The 21628-nt window shown below is 47.0% G+C and overlaps 1 protein-coding gene across 7 annotated transcripts in view; it reads right to left on the bottom strand.

Moving 5' to 3' along the window:
* Positions 1-21628, bottom strand: part of TIAM2 (TIAM Rac1 associated GEF 2) — a 237974-nt gene that overhangs the window by 14011 nt on the left and 202335 nt on the right. For all 7 annotated transcript variants that reach the window (XM_043888332.1, XM_043888330.1, XM_043888336.1 and 4 more), the window contains 2 exons: positions 2621-2800; positions 27-95 (listed from right to left, as the gene is read on the bottom strand). In XM_043888332.1, coding sequence (XP_043744267.1) covers positions 27-95; positions 2621-2800 — 249 coding nt within the window. The remainder of the gene's footprint in view (positions 1-26; positions 96-2620; positions 2801-21628) is intronic.

The raw sequence follows: 21628 nt of genomic DNA, 5'->3' as shown, positions 1-21628 counted from the left end.
AGTGGACTGGGGAGGGAAGTATTTACCTCATCTTGGGTAAGAAAGGTCTCACTCTGAAGTGGCTCCAAATATAAGTCGAAGAGGCAGCTCAGATCCTGAAAGACAAAAGACAACAGTCTTTAACCCCTGAGTCTCCAAAACTCCCAAGCATTGCTCTGGCCGCATCTCGGACTGGCATTAAGAACGATGACGCTTGTGTCTGATTGAGAGACTTGGCCCTGAAGGTGGTGGTTCCTCGCTCACCTAATTCAAAGAGGTTAACAGCACAATACAATCAGCGTCTGCATTCCACATTTCTCTTTATGGCTTGATCACCTACTCTGCGCATTTGACTGTCTTACTGGCAGAGCCAGGATCTTTCAGCTGCTGCAGCAGGAACACGCCTTTCCCTGCAGAGAAGTGAGATTTGGCCAGGAATTTCTGTCAGGCATGGCCACATCTGCCGGCCAACCTGGCTTCCTCCTCTGCCTCAGGGAGCCGGGCGACGGCTCCAGCCTGGACCACTGAGCTGAGGGGGACAGGACGAGGTCTGGGGAGCTCTTCAGCTTCAGGGCTGATGCCTTAGCAGAGTTTCAAACTCCCACACTCAAGCACGAGAAAAATTTTCCAGAGATGAACATCATGATGTTTACAATCTAGGCCATCTTTGTGTCTTCACCAAACCTGGGCTCCAAAAGCACAGAATAGTGAGAGTTGATGTATTTACAAAACTCTTTAGATAAATTTTGTTTTGTTTTTAATCATTTGAAGCCAAGACCAGCATATAATTTAGTGATAGGAAAGATTTCTTTTTCTTGTTCACTGATTCTGAAGAATTCTGAGTCACAGAGTATTAGAAGTAGGTGCCTACATCTGACTCCTCTTAAAATCGAGAAATCCAGTTCTGGAGAGCTTGCTAAGGTTAGAAGCCTCCAGAACCTTGTGGTGCAGGCCCTGGGAGCAAATGGACAGGCTCGTGACCCTGAGGGTTTCACAATCAAATGGCTCTGGTCTAACCAGCCTCCCAGGACCCCACATCGGCTGCTTCAGAGCAGAGAGAGGTGGGAAGTTCCTGGGCCATGTCTCAGGGAACAAATGAGCCCTGCAAACTCCAAGTCAAGTGCAGAGGTCCAGGTTATAGAACAAGTAGAAGTACGTGTTCAATGTCAGCAACAAAAAGAAATTTTTTAAAAATTTGTGTGTGCGTGCACACGCACGAATCATAGTAGGTACCAGATGCTGGTTATTTCATCAGAGGCGGTGGTGGGCTGTGGCCACTCCTGCCCACGAGCTGACACGCTGAGGCCGGCGGCCCTGAGCTGTGACACGGGGGCCCTGAGGAGACGACAGGCAGGATTCTCGCAGAAAGAAAGGAGAGCCGCCCTTTGTATCCACTTGGCCCACAGCATCCGTTTTGGTCCCAGACCAGGGTCACAATGCAGCCACCCTCCTGGATCAAGTGGTCTAACAGGTAAATATACCGACAACAACAGGAATAAAAAGGGGCTTGGATTACGCTCACAACTGTGCCCTCGACACTATGGGTGGGGGCTCCTCAGACATCATCAAGTGGCCAGCGCCCACCCTGCTGGGCACGGTCACTGTCAGCTCCCTGGACACGCACTTTATCTCCCCACCTGCGAAGCAGGATGAGTCGTGGTGGGAAAGGCCATGAAACTGCCATCTCTGCCGCTCTCCTTTGTCCCCTGCGGGACCAAAAGAAAGGGCTAGGGTAGTTCTCCCAGACTGCCTCATTTTCTCCCAAAGGCCCTGGGTGAGCCTCTGGCCAAGTTCAGATAAAACAACAGTGATGTTAATAAATGGCGGAAGCTCAGATATGTCTGTGCAGAAAGGTGAGAGCGTGTGTGTGCACGCTGGCGCATGTGCCAAAGCCTAATTCAGGACTCAGCGTGTTAGAGCTGGGACAAGAACGCCCCCTGTCTCAGACCCTATGAGGGGCTCGGAGGGGGTCACCCAAGGCCATGCCGGCAGGTGGAGGCAAGGCCAGGCCTGGATTCTGCGCCTCTCCACTGCCAGCAAGTAGCCGAGGAAGCAAGTTTAAAATCACTTCAGCAAATACTTCAAGCAAAAGAACCCTGTCTTCCCAGAGGCACCTGCATTTTTTTGTAAAATGTTTCCCAAACTACTAACTGGAGCCTCTGAGATAAATGAGTGATCTCCCCGGGTTGTGAAAGGCCCAGCCGCTGCTCTGTGTGGTGGCTGGGGGTGCCCAAGTGATGCCCGGTGCCTCCCCTGTGGGGCTCTGTCCTTACGGTGATGCCTGCACTCTGGGGCCCGTGCTAGCGGCCGCCTGTGAACTCGCTGCTCCCTGGTTCCTCATCACCTAAAGGGATCTCCGTCCCCCTTTCCCTAAACCGGTGCAGGCTCCCTTCCCACAGATTGCAAATGACAAACCAGAACATCTGTTTCCATAGTGAAAGCTACCTTGGTAACAAAACGAGCGGGGAGTCTAAATTCTGCAACCCTCTCGCCCTCCCCGGCAGCAATGTGCCACTTCGAGGGGCAGGCATCTCCCTGGTGAGTGGCAGGGTCCTCGGCAGATACAACCAGGAGCCCCTGCCAACATACAGCCGGCCGTCACAGGAAGGGTGCGGGGAATCACGACGGCATCTTCCGTTACCTTCACATAGGACTTCTCTGTGTCCATGAGCTCCTGGATGACTTTTCGGAGGCGATCTGCATCAGAGAGGTGGCGAGCCAGTGGCCTCGGAGGAGGGTCCTGACCCTCCCTTGGTCCTTCCATGCCGTTGGTCTGGGTGTCGTTAAAATTCCTACACAGCGCAGTGATCTGCTCGGCACTCTGGGAGGGAACAAGAGGCACAGAACATTCTCCATCATTATCAGCCGCCCACCGCCCTCTTGGGAGTCTCACGGGACATTTATCGGGGGCATCCAGCTTCGATCATCTCAAACCCTGCTGGCTACCATTCAAGGTTCCGGTCATGAAGATACGAACTTACATTTGTTCAGTACTTACCCATGACACTTTTCCACTTTCACAGAAGCTGTGCGACAGACACTTCTTTAGTGTTGAGACTAGAGAATAAAGCAGAGCTAAGCCTCTGCAATACACTTAGGGCTGCTCTACAATCAAGGTCAAGGCTCTGTGAGAGCACCATGCAGACAGACTCCTTTGGTTCACTCTCTCCCCTCAATGGTTGACCGAACGGAGCTCAGTCACCCACACTAAACAGCCCTGGGAGACCCAGGAAACAGACAGAAGAGTCAGGAAGGCTGGACCACAGGGAGCTTGGAGTGCTCCCCCAAGTCCCCCCCTGGAGTTATATAGCCTCGAGCCAAGTCCCAGTGTGAGGAGTTAAAGTGTGAGCTGCTGCCTCTGCTAGGAATGGAAGTAGAGGTCAGGTCGTGTAGGAAATATAAGGTTCCCCACCCTGATGGGGTACAGAGCCCACCAGAGGGCCCAGGTGGGAAGCAAGCGATACAGCAAAGCCCGCTGATGTCCATGGGAACCTTGAGCAGGTTCTCAGCAGGAAGCAGCCACGTGCCGAACCCAGGACATGGGGGAAGAAAGGCTTCTCATTCCAGGACATGGGAAGAGAATCACACTGACTAAAAGACAAGGAGGAGTTGGAATGTCTATGAGGATGAACAGCCTTCCATAAAAGTTCCTGCTTGGGTTTAAGCACAGCAGGCAAAGCCTTCTCTGGGAGAATCCATTTGTATATTCCGGCCAGACGCTAGTGGTCTAGTCTCAAATGTGTCTCCTCCTATATGCCACCACCTGCCTGGAGCATCATCAGATTACACACAAAATATCTTTTTTACTTCTCTTTCTTTTCATTCCTCCAACACACAAGATCCAGTCCAACTTACCACCTGCCAGCCTGGCAACTAGTCAAGGGCAGGAGCCTGCCTTTCTTTCTCATCACCGCCAAGGGCTCAGTGTTGAGTCCACCTCTGTTGGCACTGATGTTATTACTAAGTAACAAAGCAGCTTAGTCCTAATACGCATGGTCAATATCCATCCATCCTTAATAGCTCAACTAAAACTCTCCTTTCTTCAGCTAGATGTCTCCATGCCTGATCTTCATCACTGTCTCAGGTAAAAAGCTGAACCAGTTGGAAGCACCTCTTCATTCTCACTGAGTTCATTTTCTTTGCTTGGATATTTCAGAGCACTAACAACTCACACAAGCATACAGGTCAACCTCAGTGGCCAATGTGTTATAAAAACTGTCACCTGACCCACTGAAGTGGCTCAAAGTAGCAGCAGGACACCTGCCCTCCCTTCTTCTCTGCTTCCCTATTCTACACCCACCTCCCCCCAAAACAGTGTCTTTATAAGATGGAAATAGACCATCAACATCAACACACAGCACAGATCTTCTGGCTAGACGTTCAACTAAATTCACTGGGAACCAACCGAGGACCTGCTCTGTCTCCAGAGAAACAGAGCCCCCTGCACAAGAAGACAGGACTTGCCAAGGTAAGAAGTGCCGAAGCTCAGCCTACGGCAGACTGGAAACCAACATGAGCTTGTGTGGAACAAACGAGAAATGTGACATCCGTGAGAGTACCACTCTGAAACAGGTTGTCTGGAAGGCTTCAGTGAAGAGTGGATTGTAAATGATCCTGGAAGGAGCACATTCCAAGGGAGAACCAGAGAACAAGCCAAAGGCACAAGGAAGAACAAGCCCAGTAATGTACAGAGCCCAACGCAAGGCGGGGGTGAAGGCGAGGCCCCCTCAGACGTCGATGAGGAGAACGCCCAGACTGCTGGCCTCTTTCAAGTAATCACTTCTCTCGTATTTTGACATGAATCTTGGTGCAAAAGTTAAATGAACCAAGTAGCAGACACTAAGCCTCCAACCAGACACATCGACACATCTGAAGTCATTGACTTCTAAAACAGTTCACGCATGTGTAGGCATGAATGATTCTCCTTGGATATACACAGCACCCCCTTGTTTCTCTCCTGATTATAACACAAGCATGTTGCTGGCAACACCTGTCAGAAGATGTTCACATTCAGGGTAAACTTTCAAAGAACAAGAAAACAGACCAGCAAAACGGTACTCATAACCCTATTTGCAGAGCAGGAATAGAGATGCAGATACAGGGAACAGGCTGGTGGGCACAGTGGGGGAAGGAGAGGGTGGGATGAACTCAGAGAGGAGCGTTTAGACACACACATTAACATACATAAAACAGATAGCTGAAGGGAAGCTGCTATATATCACAGGCAGCCCAGTCCGGTACTCTGTGATGACCTAGAGGGGTAGGATAGAGTGGGGGGTGGGAGGGAGATTCAAGAAGATGGGGACATACGTATGCTTAGGGCTGATTCATGTTGTTGTATGGCAGACACCAACACAATATTGTAAAGAAATTATCCTCCAGTTCAAAATCAATTTTAAAAGAAAAAACAGACGTGGATCTTAAGGCACTGATTAGAATGCAACTTGATCTCTCCAAATGTCTCATACCATGTTTGAAACAAACAGATCTCAAGCTTATTGAAGAACAACCTAACTGTTATGAAGAATAACTCCTAACTGTTCAGTCATGCCCCAGAAGCCTCATGACACAGCAAAAGCCAAACAGAGCAATGCAGCCAAAAGGCAGCTTTCAAAAGGAAGTGGCAACTCACTCCATTATTCTTGCCTGGAGAATTCTATGCACAGAGGAGCCTGGAGGGCTATAAAGTCCATAGGGTAGCACAGAGTTGGACATGACTGAATCGACTTTGCGCAGCCCAGCACATAAGAAATACTCATGGCTGGACCAGACGAATCCGAATATTTGAGGCCCCAGGTAGGAGGATTTTTTTAAAAGCTCCTAAAGTGATGCTGATATGGCTCGCATGAGAACTACCGGTCTACCCATTAGTAGAGCGAGCATTCTGCTTGCAGTTCCTGGGAGGATCACGCTGCCCCAAGGGTCTGCACTGAAGGATGGCCATGTAAAGGGTGTGTGGACCGAGCTCACGAGATAAGAGCAAACCTGTGACCTTGCTGTTCTGGGTCTGGCTCCACTAACAGCTAAACAGCCCGAGATAATAATACTGAGACTCTCAAGTTCACTTATTTGAAATGTCTATACTGCTATTTGCACCACAAGCTCTGACAATACAATTTTGCAACCCTGAAAAATAACAGTTTTGGGGGCTGTAGAATCCACATTAATAGCTCGCATATACCGTGTAAAATAAGATCTGACAAAATGCACCATAAGTGAAATGGCAGCTGGTGAGACTACAGCTTTCCCTGCTGGGATGTCGAAAATCACACCTAACAATGCAGTGTTAAAATAACGAGATTTTAAAAATAAAGTATCTTGCCATCTTAGAAAATCAGAATTCATTTTAAGAATACTTCTGGTAAGTGTAAGTTGGAAAAGTGAATGTTAGCTGAATGTTCATAGAAAATGTACTTCTGAAGATACCACAATGAAGTGCTACAAAGTCACCTCAGGTATTGTCTAGGGAAGTCATGTACGGATGTGAGTTGGACCATCAAGAAGGCTGAGCGCCAAAGAACTGATGCTTTCGAACTGTGGTGCTAAAGAAGACTCTTGAGAGCTCCCTGGCCAGCCAGGAGATCAAATCAGTCAATTCTAAGGGAAATCAGTCCTGAATATTCATTGGAAGGACTGATGCTGAAGCTTCAATACTTTGGTCACCTGATGAGAAGAGCTGACTCATTGGAAAAGACCCTGATGCTGGGAAAGACTGAGGGCAGGAGGAGAAGGGGACGACAGAGGATGAGATGGTTGGATGGCATCACCAACTCAATGAACATGGATTTGAGCAAACACTGGGAGATTGTGAAGGACAGGGAAGCCCAGCATGCTACAGTCCTTGGGGCATAAAGAGTCGGACACAACTTAGCAACTGAACAACAAAGGGAAGGCTGGGAGTACTCTCTGGGATCAAAAGGAGGCTGAGCCACTAAAGGGGGAAGGATCACTATAACTGTGTTCATAGACCGTAACTGAAAGAGTCTCCCAGTTGGTTATATTTCATTTCTGCTGTACTTAGCAACAATTATAAAATTGAACTGTTAATAGGTAGAATTTTGGGTGAATTTGATGAGCAGTTTCTAGAAAGAGCAACTACTTTGGTTGAGATATTTTCACACGTACAAGTGGTGATGGAGGTGGGAAGCTCAGACAAGATGGAGAGGAGTTAAGTTCTAGCCCTGGCTCTGCCCTGAATCCTCCAAGTGTTGGAGGGGGGCAAGATACTTCTGTCTTCAATTTCCTTGATGATGAAAGAGAAGAAGCATTACCTTGCCCATCAAGTAACCCCTCCAATTGCCAGTCGGGCCAAGGAGGAAAGGGAACTCACATTTGTTGAGCACTTGCTGTATGCAGGGGGGTGAGGAGTTCTCACGGAACTCACAGGCATTGGGTCTTCACCATGTGACGCACTGAGACGACAGCTGAAGGGTGTGGGGTGGGGGACAGGACCTTGATGGCACAGGACCCGCATCCTCTGGAGCTGTCTGCATGGTGCTGACCGCTCCCAGAGCATCAGGCAGATCATGGGCAAAACAGACTTGCTCCTCTGGTGGCCTCTGCCCACCATGCAGTCAGGGCTCTCCCAGCCCCAGGAGAATCCGAACACAACCCAGGCATGCCCAGGATGCAGCCACGGCCCTCTGGAGGTCACCTCTGCTCCCCTACATCTGCACACAGCTGTGATTTCTGGTAGGTTAGTCCCCACTCCCCTCCACCCCCAGGAATTCTGCCTCCAAAGTAGAAACAGGTGTTCACACATTAGGGCTGGGTGTGCATGTGGATTCAGCAAGCTGGACAGTGTGTGCTTGTTCAGAACAAAAAAAAAACACTGGACTTTGAAACTCACTCTAGTATTCTCTGGGGCTTCCCTGATAGTTCAGTTGGTAAAGAATCCACCTGCAGTGCAGGAGATCCTGGTTTGATTCCTGGGCTGGGAAGATCTGCTGGAGAAGGGATAGGCTACCCACTCCAGTATTCTTGGGCTTCCCTTGTGGCTAAGCTGGTAAAGAAGCCACCTGCAATGTGGGAGACCTGGGTTCAATCCCTGGATTGGGAAGATTCCCCTGGAAAAGGGAAAGGCTACCCACTCCAGTATTCTGGCCTGGAGAATTCCATGGGCTGTATAGTCCATGGGGTCACAAAGAGTCGGACACGACTGAGCGACTTTCACTTCACTTCACTAGTATTCTCCATTTCATAGTGACCAATAAGAACTTCCCTGGTGGGGTAAAGAATCTGCCTGCCAATGCAGGAGACTTGGTTGGGAGGATCCCCTGGAGTAGCAAACGGCACCCCACTCCAGTACTCTTGGCTGGGAAATCCCATGGACAGAGGAGCCTGGAGGGCTACAGACCATGGGATCGCAAAACAGTCAGACATGACTGAGCAACTGAACAACAGGGATCAATGCTAAGAACCTTGGGTTCATCGGGGGCCTTGCCTTTTATAAGAGAGCATGAAATTGATCTTTTGTTCAAGAATTCACTTTTAAAATGTAATGCAAAGTTCCCCCAAAACTATGTTGTATTAAAAAGTAGTGATATTGACCCCCCAAAAAAATTTCTTTTCAGGTTTTTAAGGTTTCACTAAGTTGATCCCTGCTTGAAAGAAATGGTAAAGAGTCTGCCTGCAATGTGGGAGACCGGGGTTCAATCCCTGGGTCTGGAAGATCCCCTGGAGAAGGAAATGGCAATCCACTCCAGTATTCTTGCCTAGAGAATTCCATGGACAGACTAGGAGGTCACAAAGTGTCAGACACGACTGAGCACTAAACAGCAAACATAAATAAGGAACTGGAAAAGGGAATGGCACCCCAACTCCAGTATTCTTGCCTGGAGAATTTCATGGACAGAACAGCCTGGTGGGCTACAGTCCATGGGTCAGACACGACAGAGTGCTAACACACACACATAGGTAGATAAGGAGCACTCAGTCAGGACCTCTCAATTAAGTCACTCTTCTGTGTTCACAACAAAAACAAGAGTAATTCTGTGAGGTGATGGGTGTGTTAACTTGGCTGTGATAATCACAACATATGTTAAATCCAGGTGCATACCTTACATACATATAATTTTTAATTGTCAACTATACCTTGATAAAATTGGGGAGGGGAGACAGCTGAAACAGTTATCCTTGGTTTTGGGTCTTCAATGTGTGAATAAGGACACTGGCTATCCTGGATTAGCTCTGTGATGTGGTTTTTTTTTTGTTTTTTTTTTGTTTTTTGAGAAGCCCCTTTTCTTGGGAGCAGCAATGAAACTGCTCAGGGTAACCAAGTGCCCTGCCCCTAGATTCTCTTTGGAGAAAGGCAAGGGTCAAGCCCTTTTCTCAAGCAAGCTTGAATCCCATAGGCGCCCTTTTTAACCTTGATCCAGCTCAATGCTTTTCATCCTAAGCATTAGTGCTCCTCCTGGCCTGGATTAGTTAAGATCAGCTCCTGCCCCCAACCCCCCCAACCCTCGAGCATAACCACTCTGATGTCTGCTCCGCTCTTGTTTGAAGACATTACTACCTGAGGCTTTTCCATTTCCCTGTGGGTTTTGGAACCTAAGATGGGATAAGTACATCACATTATCCAGAACTATTTCAGGACAATGGCTGTGGTTTCATTTTGCTGTTCAGTTACTAAGTCAGTCATGTCCGACTCTTTATGACCCCATGGACTGCAGCATGCCAGGCTTCCTTTGCCTTCACTATCTCCCGGAGTTTGCACAAACTCACATCTATCAAGTTGGTGATGCCATCCAACCATCTCATCCTCTGTTGTCCCCTTCTCCTCCTGCCTTCAATCTTTCCCAGATCAAGGTATTCTTCAATGAGCTGGCTGTTTGCATCAGGTGGCCTAAGTATTGGAGCTTCAGCTTCTGCATCAGTCCTTCCAATGAATATTCAGGACTGATTTCCTTTAGGATCCATGAAATTTCACTGCCCTGTGCCTTGCCAGCAGCTGAGCTCCGCCCCACCTTTCGGGGCTCAGTTTTCAATCCTGTCCTCATTTAGAGGCTTCAGGTACCACAAACTCGTTTGTCACAGGCATCTGTTTGTATGACTTAGACTTCAAAAACACTTCCAGCCGAAGAAGAAAGATCTAAAGGTGCTACGTAATTTGGGGAATAGTTCATAGGGAAGTACTCCAAGGTGAATGACAACACTTGCAGTGTGCTTCACTTTTGAAGGCCTGGTTCAGAGGAAAAGGAGGTTAACCTCAGGGGGAAGTCAGTAACAAATACAGTCAAGACCTGCTCCTAAATGGGAGGACACCTCATGCTGCTTGGTTAACTGGTCACACACAACGTGATCAATTTGGCAGGCCCCCAGCTGCCATGCACGTCCACCTCTCCCTCCAACCGTACAGATCAGCTCTATGCTGGGGTCCACTAACGTGGACCTAAATCCTAATCTGGGTCATGCCCGCAGAGTCTCATCCTGCCTGCCTGCTAAGTCGCTTCAGTTGTGTCCAGCTCTTTGTGACTCTATGGACTGTAGCCCACCAGGCTCCCCTGTCCATGGGATTCTCCAGGCAAGAATACTGGAGTGGGTTGCCATGTCGTCCTCCAGGGAGAGTCTCATCCTACCAGAACACTAAGAAGAAGAGGTTCTTCTACAGTCCCTGGAAAGAATGTTGGAAAAAATAAAAAGGGGTCAGCCCTGGGTAAATCACCAGTGGTCCTCGGGGACAGCCCGGACCTGGAAAGGCGTGGCTGCACGGTGCATGCTCAATGCACTCATACAGATGTCCCCGTTCACTGTCTGGAGCATGGGTGGTTGCATCAGTAAATCATCTGAGTGCAGCTAGGGAGTCAACTGTCCCAGCCCAGCAAACCAGTTAAATCAGAAATGCTCCCCTTGGAGGAAAAAAAAAATCTAAAAATAGCACAGAGGACTTTTCAATTCATGCTTTAATCCACTGAAGTCTCTAACTTACAGAAAGATCTGACATTAATCCCAAATGCTCTCAGCAGAGGGAACCCAGAAGCAGCCCTGAGGGTTAGCAGCTTCCCGGGAAAGGCTGATGGACAGAGACAGATGATGGACCCCAGGTGAGCTGAGTCCCCCATGGGTAGGTCCAATCACAGACACCCTGGGCCACCCACCCCACCTCTTCCAGGTCAGGATTCCAGGGCTACACTCTGCTCCATGCTCAGAGGCGGCTGGCAGGGCCCACAGGCTCGGGGAGAGGGCAGTCCAGTCCAGTCTAGCCTAGGGAGGGTCTCAGCAGAGACGGAGAGAGGAAGGGGAGGAGGAGGGTTGTATTCAGCACTGTGGCAGGGTGAAGTGAAATGATTATTTTTATATTTGGGGACAATCATTCACTTTACGGGGCTTCCCAGGTGGCATTAATGGTAAATACCCACTTGCCACAGCAGGAGACAAGACACGGGTTCGATCCCTGGATCTGGACGATCCCCTGGAGGAGGGCATGGCAAGCCACTCCAGTATTCCTGCCTGGAGAATCCCATGGACAGAGGAGCCTGGTGGGCTAGGGTCCACGGGGTCCCAAAAAGTCAGACAGGACTGAAGCAACTTAGCACATTCACTTTATAGTGATACAATCCTTGGATTAAAAACTCTAGAGAAAAAAATAAAATAAAAACTCTAGAGAAATGACCTGCGATTTTCTTCTACTTCTCAAAATGATACAAAAAGGGTAAGAAAATGCTCACAATCTTTATTTTCTAGACCAGAGAGTTCTATTTTCAAAGGCAGAATGGAAATGAAAAACATAAAATTAAATGTAAACGTGTTAGGTGAGTGTTCTTGTTTTATATTGAAAGGTAAAAGAATTAACCTAAATAAATGACGGTGCAAAAACGCAACGAAATCTATGCAGCAGTTACCAATGATGGGAGGGATTGGCATCTGTTGACCAAAAGAGGACATGATTTACTGGGAAGGGAAAAAGGTTAAGTCTGCATTTTTTAAAGTAACTTTTATGTATATCTACGACATGGCAACCCACTCCAGTATTCTTCTGGAAAATTCCACGGACAGAGGCACCCTGTGGGCTGCAGTCCATGGGGCACAGAATCAGACATCACTGAGCAACTGAGCATCACATATAAACATACGTGTGTGGATTTTTTTAATGGAAAAATATAGGTCATAATAGAGAAGAAAATGGCAACCAACTCCAGTACTCTTGCCTGGAGAATCCCATGGACAGAGGAGCCTGGCGGGCTGCAATCCATGGGGTCACAAAGAGTCAGACACGACTGAGTGACTAACCACCCACACAGGTCATAAATTCAGTGGTTAACACTGCATTTCAACTTATTTTAATTTCTGTCTTATCTATATTTTCTCATTTTCTAAAAGTAGTTTGATTTTTTTAAAGAAACTTCTTAAATGGAATCCTTTCCTGATGCTTTAAAAAAGTGATTTAAGGCAGACACGGGCTGAAAAGTGTTCCGTTTCTAGGAGGACACGGTGATGGAAAGACCGACACAGTCCCTGAACTCAGGGTGCCCAGAGTTCGGCTGGGAAGACAATCTAGGAGTGAGTGAGTCAAAGGCGATTGGTACCCAACGCGGCATGGGGTCTATGGGAACAGAACAGGGCAGCCTTCTCTGGTCGGAGCAAGGTCAGGGAAGGCCAAGGTGGAAGCCAGGATAACCTCAAGGGAAACAAAGTCACCTACGCTAAGCAAAGTTCGGGGCTGGGGAGGGGGCCAGAACTGAAGGCCAGTCCAGCCGTGGCCTATGGCCAAGTCAGGTCACGCGGGGAGACATGGCAGGAGACAGAGGCAGGGGCCTTGCTGTCAGAGGACCGGGGGGCAGAGGAGACCCACTTGGAAAGTGTGCAAGGGGTCCTGACTTGGCCACCTCTGCCAGCTCCTGGGCACACAGCCTACAGCAGGAAGCAAGGTGAGGGGCCTTGATGGCATCAGAGAGGGTCACCTGAGCTCAGTCCCACCTGAGTGCGAAGCTCCCACCAAGGCCTCAACACATGCTCTGGGCGATGCTTTCTGAGACAGTTACTTCTTCTGAGACTGGAGCCTTAAACCCACAGGCCCTGGGTGATCACCATGGGCACGGCCATCCCCAGCACTGATTAACTCCTCCCTGACCCAGTTTTGCTCACCTGTAAATCAGGAATCATGTATCACAGGATCGTTGAGAGGATTCCGTGAGGTTATTTTAAGGTTGTAAAAATACTAAGCACAGCGCAAGGCATCCACAGAGGCGGGGCCTCTGCAGAGTTCTAACAGGCGCAGGGAATTTAACTTTCTAAGTTCTGTTATTTTTACAAATGCAGGAGGAGAAACATCCTCTGAGTTCCCTGAAGGGAGGACCAGAAAAATCAAATGGCTTATTTGTTAACTTTTTACTGAGCTCCTCCTCCATGCCACACTCGGCTCTAGGTGCTGGAGATAAAGCCTGAACTCAAGAGAGGAAAACCTTGACCTTCACACAAGAGGAAGGGCAGAGAGAGGTGACAAGGACTCGATAGATGACAAAAAGTGGAACCCACAGCGTCTGGACAGAGGCGGAGGGCCCTGCAGAAAACCCAAAGCTGAAAGTGTTAGTCACTCAGCCATGTCTGACTCTTTTGTGACCCCATGGACTATAGCCCGCCAGGCTCCTCTGTCCATGGGATTCTCCAGGCAAGAATACTGGAGTGGGTTACCATGCCTTCCTCCAGGGGATCTTACCAACCCGGGGATCGAACCTGGGTCTCCCTCATGGTAGGCAGATTCTTGACCATCTGAGCCATCAGGGAAGCCTGGAGAAAACCAAACCAGGGAGGCTACAGAGGGTCAGTGGGCTGGGCTGCCGCTTTAATAAGTGGGCAGGAGGAGGAGATGAACTTCACCTTCAAAGACTGGAGGGAGGCAGGGAGTGGCCGACCAGCGGGAAGAGCAGCCTTTGAGAAGGTAGAGAGCGTCTGCGTGGCACGTGTGTACGGAGCAGTAAGGGCCTGTCTTCAGGCAGCACACCCCAGGAAAAGCAGGTCCGATCCCTGTGCCCAGAGGTGGGGAAGTGCCCCATGTGCGGCTTCGGGGTTCCCAGGCCAGAGTCACCCCCTTGGGGAGGGAGCTGCTGATCCAGAGCCTCTGTGAAACAGGCCTGCTGCCTGCCTTCTGCTCGGTTTCCTTATTTAAAACTGGAGATTGATCTGAATTCAGGAATGAAGAAGATGCACGTTCTCTCAGCCAAGGATGCTTCAAGGGCCAGGACAGCTTTTCGACACAACCAGGCACTTCTTTCACATAAAATATTGGGTGTTTCAATATCACTGACATATTGGGTTGGCCAAAAAATTTTGGAAAGCCTAAACGGACTTTTTGGCCAACCTAGTAATTCACCAAAAAAAAAAAACTGGTTCATCCTATCCAATAGATTGTACGCCAAGTACTGCATTCTCTCGTTCCCATTTCTCACCCAGAGATAAGGCTTACTTCTGATGCATAGTTAAACTTGTCCATCAAGGAAGACACATGGGGCCAGAAATGTTCCTTCACTTCTGAGTGCAAAGATGGTAAAGTCTCCTACATACGAACCTCCCAGTTGAGACATTCAGAGGCGCATATGCATCTAGTTCCAGCTAGGAACCAGAGCCTGTGCCATCAGCGTCCTGTGTGAGTGACGTTGCAGCTGGCCCTCCGTCTCCTGTTGCTGACGATCCTTCAGCTCTGCCATCTCCCACCTCCTCTCCCTCCGGCAGTCAGTAACTCTTCTTGCCTGTTCACTCGATGCCAGCCCCTGTTGACCAGCCATTGTACTGTATTGCTGAACTTTTCAAGGTACTGTGCTGTAAGATTAAAAATGCTTTACTTTTTGTGTTTGATTTTTTATGCATGATTTGGGTGAAAGGTCTTATAAGCCTATTATAGTACAGTGCGTGCATGCTCTTTCACTTCAGTCGTGTCCAACTCTTTGCGACCCTATGAACTATAGCCTGCCAGGCTCCTCTGTCCATGGGGTTCTCCAGGCAAGACTACTGGAGTGGTTTGCCATTTATTATAGTCCAGTACTATATAGCCAACTGTGTTAGCTGGGTACCTAGACTAACTCTGTTGGATTTAAGAACATGCTCTTGGAATGAAAGTCATTCATATGTCAGGGGCTTGACTGCCAAGAGACTGCAACAACCTCACTCAGAAACAAACAGGTGCAGGGGTCAGCAAACCTTCAGGCCAAACCCAGCCTGCCCGCTGCCGCTGAGGATAAAGTTTTAATAGCACTCAGCCTTGCTCCTTCATCTGCCTATGGTCGATCGCTGCTTCCACACTGAAATGCAGAGGTCAGTGGCTGCCAGAGCCTAAAATACTTACTACCTGGCCCTTGACAGGAAAAGTCTGCCAATCCCTGATATAGAGAGATGAGTCCAATCAAGGAAGATTCCTCTTCTGAAATTAGGTCTGAATTCAATCGTGAAAAAATCCTCTCAAGCTTTATACTAAATTTTCAGTGAGTAAACTAAAATGTATATTTTTAAAATGACTTCTACATGGCAATTTTCTAGAGACTCCAAATAACACCTTAATTCTCACAAGATATAAGCTGTCTTGTATAATATGCTTTCAACTATTCCTCTTCTGAAATTAGGTCTGAATTCAATCGTGAAAAAATCCTCTCAAGCTTTATACTAAATTTTCAGTGAGTAAACTAAAATGTATATTTTTAAAATGACTTCTACATGGCAATTTTCTAGAGACTCCAAATAACACCTTAATTCTCACAAGATATAAGCTGTCTTGTATAATATGCTTTCAACTGTGTCAAAAACCAAGTGAAACACCTGCGCGCTCACCTGGCTCAGATCCAGGGTTGGAAAAGTGACTCAGATTCTCTTTAACAGTTTTTGCTTTCTTTTGTGTGGCTTTTTGATGCATGGGAGAATTCAGTCTGCTTTTCCTGTGACTTGGGGCATTAATGCCTGTATTTCATTTCTTTCTATGATTTTACCATTTAACATTCATTCTAAATATGTTTGTCTAACTCAAGAAGTCTCTCAACCCCTATCTTTCAACTCATTTTTGGGGAAAACACACACTTGCCTATGACTTATCCATCAATACCACCCTCGCCCACTTTCCCAACCAGATGTATTTATCTCAGGTCTTAGCTCCCTCTTAATTCTCTTCCCTTTATTTTCTCTCACAGCCTACTTTTGTTCTGATAATCATATAAATTCATTTAAACTTGTATATTTACAGTAACTCTCCCTCTAGTGGTTAATGTTTTCATTGAACACTATTATTCTAGTTGGTTTTGTTTACCGATGATTTTTCCAAACCCAACATTTCTATTCAAGAGTTGCGTCTCTAACTATTCCTGGCCACTGATACTATATTACCGAGCATTTTTTGCAGCAAAGGTCTTTAAGTGCTACATAGTCCAAGAATGTACTGAGATATTTTTCGATCTTTGTTGCTGTATTTAAAGAGAAAATGTGTTAATAACAACACCAGTTGGAATCCAACTCTGGACAGGCCAGAGCTTTGACAAATCTTTGTTAGCCTCTAGTTTCCTGGGCAGGCAGGGTCTCTACTATAAACAGAAGTCTGAGGATGACACAGTTGAATCTGGAAGGGGACCCCGCACACTGCTGTTAACAGCTCAGACTGTGTCTGACTGCCGCGGACAGCTCTGCCCAGCTATCCAGCCTGGACTGTCCCCCAGCCAAGCCCTCTCTGTGGATTTCTAGTTGTAATCCACATGGGTCCCTGGCTGCCTCACCTAGAAAAACAAAAAGCAGGGCAATACCTGCTCCCCAGCTGCAGGCCAAGGCATAGGAGCTGTTCTAAGATGGTCAGGAAGCCACAATTCAGTTGCTCCTATTACAATTCCCTGATGACATTCCCTAGGCATCTTAGGTCAGCTTCCTATCGCAGTGTTACATCTCAGCTGGCTCTAACTGGCTGGCCTGGTCTACCTTCTTGTGGAACATAAGCCTGGGGCCTCCACACTCTTACAGACCCCTCTTATCTGTAGGGAAGTGGGGGTGCTGGGGGACTTCACAGAGCAAGGACCAATACCATCATCTTGTAATCTGCCCTTCACTGCTCTTTAATTTTTTTTTTTTTTTAACCACACTGTGGCATGTGGAATCTTAGTTCCCTGACCAGGGATCAAACCAGTGGCCCCTGCAGTGGAAGAATCGACCACCATTCTTAACTACTGGACCACAAGGGAAGTTCCATGCACTTCATTGCTTTTAATTCATGTTATCCTGCCAATGTCCCAGCTAGTCCTTTTATTAAATATTATTGTTGCCATATGATAATTTTATCTCAGGAAATATTTTTGTAGGAATCCACAAGACAGACACTGTTAGGACCTTTATTGCTGTTAAAAAGGCACCATTTTTTCCTGCAGTGCTTCTCCCAACACCAAAGAAAGACAGCAGGAAAAATAGCAAATAAAGGAGAAGCAATTTATTGTGTTTATTGTTTATTTACAAATAAACTGTTTCTTTTAACCCTTTGAGGATGGGTTTTACTTTGGGTCTACATAACTCTACAAGGAGTGCCAATGGAAAAATCCAATGGAAAAATCCAACATGAAAAGGTATGTTCAGATCAGCAAAGTTGCAAATTACTGGAGAAATGTTCTCTAGGCTTTACTGATGAAAATAACTATTACTAGACCCTCTGCTTTTTGCAGATATACCCAGGGTAGGAACTCTCAGCTATCAAGGCACTGAAGATTCGGGAAGAAATCACCGAACCAGCCCTGGGAGAGAAGAGGGTTTCTGTTTAGATATAAGTGGTCTTCTCACTGTACTTACTTGTACCTTCACAATATACTTTTAAAGATTTTTTTCCTAAAGACCAATAGCTACTTTTTATACTGTATGATTTCAATGTTAAGGTTATCATACAGTGGCAGATTTTAAAACATGAATTTTATCTATTGAAATAATTTTTGGAGGTTAAAATATTCACATGTGGCCTGCCCTGAGTACAAAACCGCACAGCCAATCATCAGACTAATTACTAGTCAGATGCAAATATCAGATACTAGTACTCGGAATTCTGGGACTTGAGAACTCTTCTGCAACAGATTTCAAATTTGCTGACATTAACAACTATGGGAATTTCATTATAACTCTATGAAAGAGAGTCTTTAAAAGTCAAAACCAAAAACAATATCAAAAATAACACTCTACGCCGCTTAACCATGCTTGTAAATTAAGCCAAAGAACTAAAAAGTTGTGTCCGGATTTCTAATGTCATACCTGCAACTGAACAAAGAGAGCTGCTCTGCTTTTAAATCTCTTGTATTTAAAGGCACTGTTATTTGTCTGGTTTTCCCCTTTCATCTCTAATCAGCACCATTCCCCTTACTGGGTGTGGCAGAAAGAACAGGCTTTAGAAAATGACAGAGCTGAGTATGAATGCTGGCCCCCACTAACTGGACCTTCAGTTAACTTCTCCCATCTCAGTTCTCTCAGAGTAAAAGGGGCTCATGATGCCTATCCAATAGGGCTCTGTGGCGAAAAGGGGTCTCAATGAGATGCTGTGTATAAAATTTACAGTGCGCATGAAGAGCCAAGTTATCTCATGCCGAGAGCACTTTGCAAAGTCATTTCACTTCCATGAACCTGTCATGGAAATATAATCCTTTTTTTTTTTTTTTTTTTTAGTGAATAAGGATATAAGGACTCGGGGTGAGGCGGTTTTCCTAAAGCCCACGGACCAGGGAGATGGAGCCAGTCTCCCGCACTCAGAACCACCTCCTGCCTCGCCCAGTAAGAGCAAGTCAAGAGATCGACCTCTGCTCTTCAAATGAGCTCAGTAAGGGATGGAATCCTGCTAGGGAATCCTCTTATTTTTCTCATGTATCCCACCCTCATAATGTGAACTGCAAACATGCGGTTCAGAATAGCCTTGGCCACGGGGATGATCAGAGTCAACTGAGGGTGAGAGCAACACTCGGCGGCAGAGAAAGGGGGCCCAAGACGCGAAGCACGCTGGGCCCTGCCCCGTAACCTTCTCCAGGAGGAACCCAGCCGTGGCTGCCCCGATCGGGACAGGCAGACGGGCCCGTGAGCTGATTTGGGGGAATGAAGGAACCACTTTCCTGCCTGAATTTGGTGCAAATTATGAATCCTAAAGACCTTCTCTGGACATTTCCACTCATCACTGACAATCTTGCTGTGTCCATCAGAGCTGACACAGATGCAGAGCAAACCGAGGTGGTCCCCACTGCAGCTTCAGGAGGGGGCAGCCCGCCCCCTCCCCATATACCCGCCCCCTGGAAGGTCGGTGCCTTCTGACACTGACTTCCAATGACAGCGACTCCACAAGGTTTCATCAACCAGGATGCCCCGCACTCACTTATGAACACAGCTACGGACTTATGGAGAGAGGGGCCAGGTGCTAGAATTTGTCTGAAACCTGCTGCATCCCCTGTGTGCATAAAAAGGCCGAGATGTTCAGTTCTAACATTTGCCTGAAAATAACGCTTGGAATTTGGTTTCCAAAAAGTTGTACACTTGGGGCGAAAAAAAATAACAAAAACGTAAAAAAAAAAAAAAAATCAAAGTATTTGTTAAAATCCTGAGAAACTTAATTGGGCACAAGTAATGATAGAACCATCTGTCTTGAGTGCACACAGGTACATACCTGTGTGGCCTTTTACTTGTAGTTTAAATTTTTGCTGGATTTTAGCAACGTGATCATCCAGTCTGTTACTTTACTCTGGATTGCTTCTTATTAACAGGGTCTCAAAATAATCATCTCATATGGAACAGTGCCCACCTCATACACATTTATCTGAGACTTTAGCACCAACCTATCCCTAAAATCCCTTGTAGCTCAGATGGTAGAATATCTGCCTGCAGTGCAGGAGACCCAGGTTCAATCCCTGGGTCAGGAAGATACCCTGGAGAAGGGCATGGCAATCCACTTCAGTATTCTTGCCTAGAGAATTCCATGGACAGAGAAGCCTAGTGGGCTAGAGTCCATGTAGTCAAAAAGAGTTGGACACGATTGAGCGACTACGCTTTCATCTCTAAAATCTAGCCTAAGTAACAGAAATGAAGTAATAATACATAACCTGGGATGATGTCCATGTTAACAAATGGTTTAGCAATTCCAATCAAACTTCTAGAAAATACAAGCTGGTAAATACAAAGTAACCAAAGCCATGCTTCCCTGGGGTGAGGAGAACAGGTGAGGACATAGGGAAGGGGCGTATAGACACTCATGCAAATCCAAAAGACATCAGAGATGCTGTGACTATTATTCAATGTAAATATAGAACATTTCTGTATAACTGAAGCACTTTGTTGTACACGTGAAACTCACACAGCACAGTAAATCAACTACATTTCAACAACAAAACTTTTTTTTAAAAGCCTCAGGCATAGAAAATTGTTTTTAAGTCTCACCTGAGATTACTGGTTTGATCATCAGTCTTTCCATCTTGGAAAATCATCTATAAATTCATGACATTCAACATCTTGCGAGGCTACTAAGAGGTGAGCAGAGGATGCCTGGCCCCACCCTGATACCCAGAGCCCCCAGGCCATGTGGGAGGTTAGAGGGGAGGCAGGCTTCTCATCTGACTGCCCTTTATCTTATGGTTGCTGAACTGAGAAGGAAATGGAGTCTAGTCTCCAAAGCCAGCTCAGAACAGCTTGAGAGGAGGAAGACAGCAGGGCTCCTCAAGCTATGTGACACTTGTGGCTTCTAAGCAGTTGGCATGAAACCCCCAGCCTGTGCAATGCCAGGCCAGGACTTCCTAAGCAATTGCACAAAGAGTTTCCTCATCTGACATCTGTCTCCTGCACACACTAGAGAACTTAGGTGACGGCCAAGGATTCGAGGGTGTGAAGGAAAGTGAGTCATGGGACCGAGGCAGGCACTGGAGGCTGAACAAACAAGAAGAGGGAGAGGGAGGTGGCAATGTGCAAAAAAATGAGAGGGAGAAAAGGCGGAAAGAATCAAGGGCACCTGTAAAAACATACCTCCAGTTTTCTCCTGGCTCCTATATTAGTGACAAATACATGCTTTTTGGATATTTAATATATTTTTACTTTGAAATAACGTGAGGTTTGGGCTTCCCTGGTGGCTCAGTACTAAAGAACCACCTGCCAATTTAGGAGATGTAGGTTCAATCCCTGAGCTGGGAAGATCCTCTGGAGAAGGAAATGGTGACCCACTCCAGTATACTTGCCTGGGAAATCCCGTGGACACAGGTCCGTGGGGTTGCAAAAAGTCAGATACAACTAGAGACTAAACAACAAGCATGAGATTTACAAAAGAGTTGTCAAGGACCGACAGTTTCTGTAAAACTTTCATTCAGTTTCCCGTAATGTTAACATCTTATATGACACATATATTTTCTGCTGCCATGTTCCTCATGCTATTATCAAGAACAGCAGGAGACTGATTCACAAAATTAATAATCCCATCTTTGCTCGCAGCAGTTAGGAACCTGGGATGGAAGATGGCAAAGACACAAACATCTGCTTGTGTGAAGGGCTCCCGGGCAGAGTCCCTCCCCAGCCTCTGACCTCCACGCCTTAAGCTGCCCAGCCGCAAGGACGTGGCAAAGAAATCTTCTCAAAGAAGAGAGCATGGGGGAAATTGCCAAATGAGTCGAAACAATTTCTCAGAACCTTTTTTTTTTCTTTAAAGTGAAAGCGGTGACACCGTGGGGCTGGGACATTATCAAAAGGTGAGAAATCTGCT

This window comes from Cervus elaphus, chromosome 26 (genome assembly GCF_910594005.1).
Source record: "Cervus elaphus chromosome 26, mCerEla1.1, whole genome shotgun sequence".
NCBI classification, from domain to species: Eukaryota; Metazoa; Chordata; class Mammalia; order Artiodactyla; family Cervidae; genus Cervus; species Cervus elaphus.
This window is presented reverse-complemented; position numbering and strand designations above follow the sequence as displayed.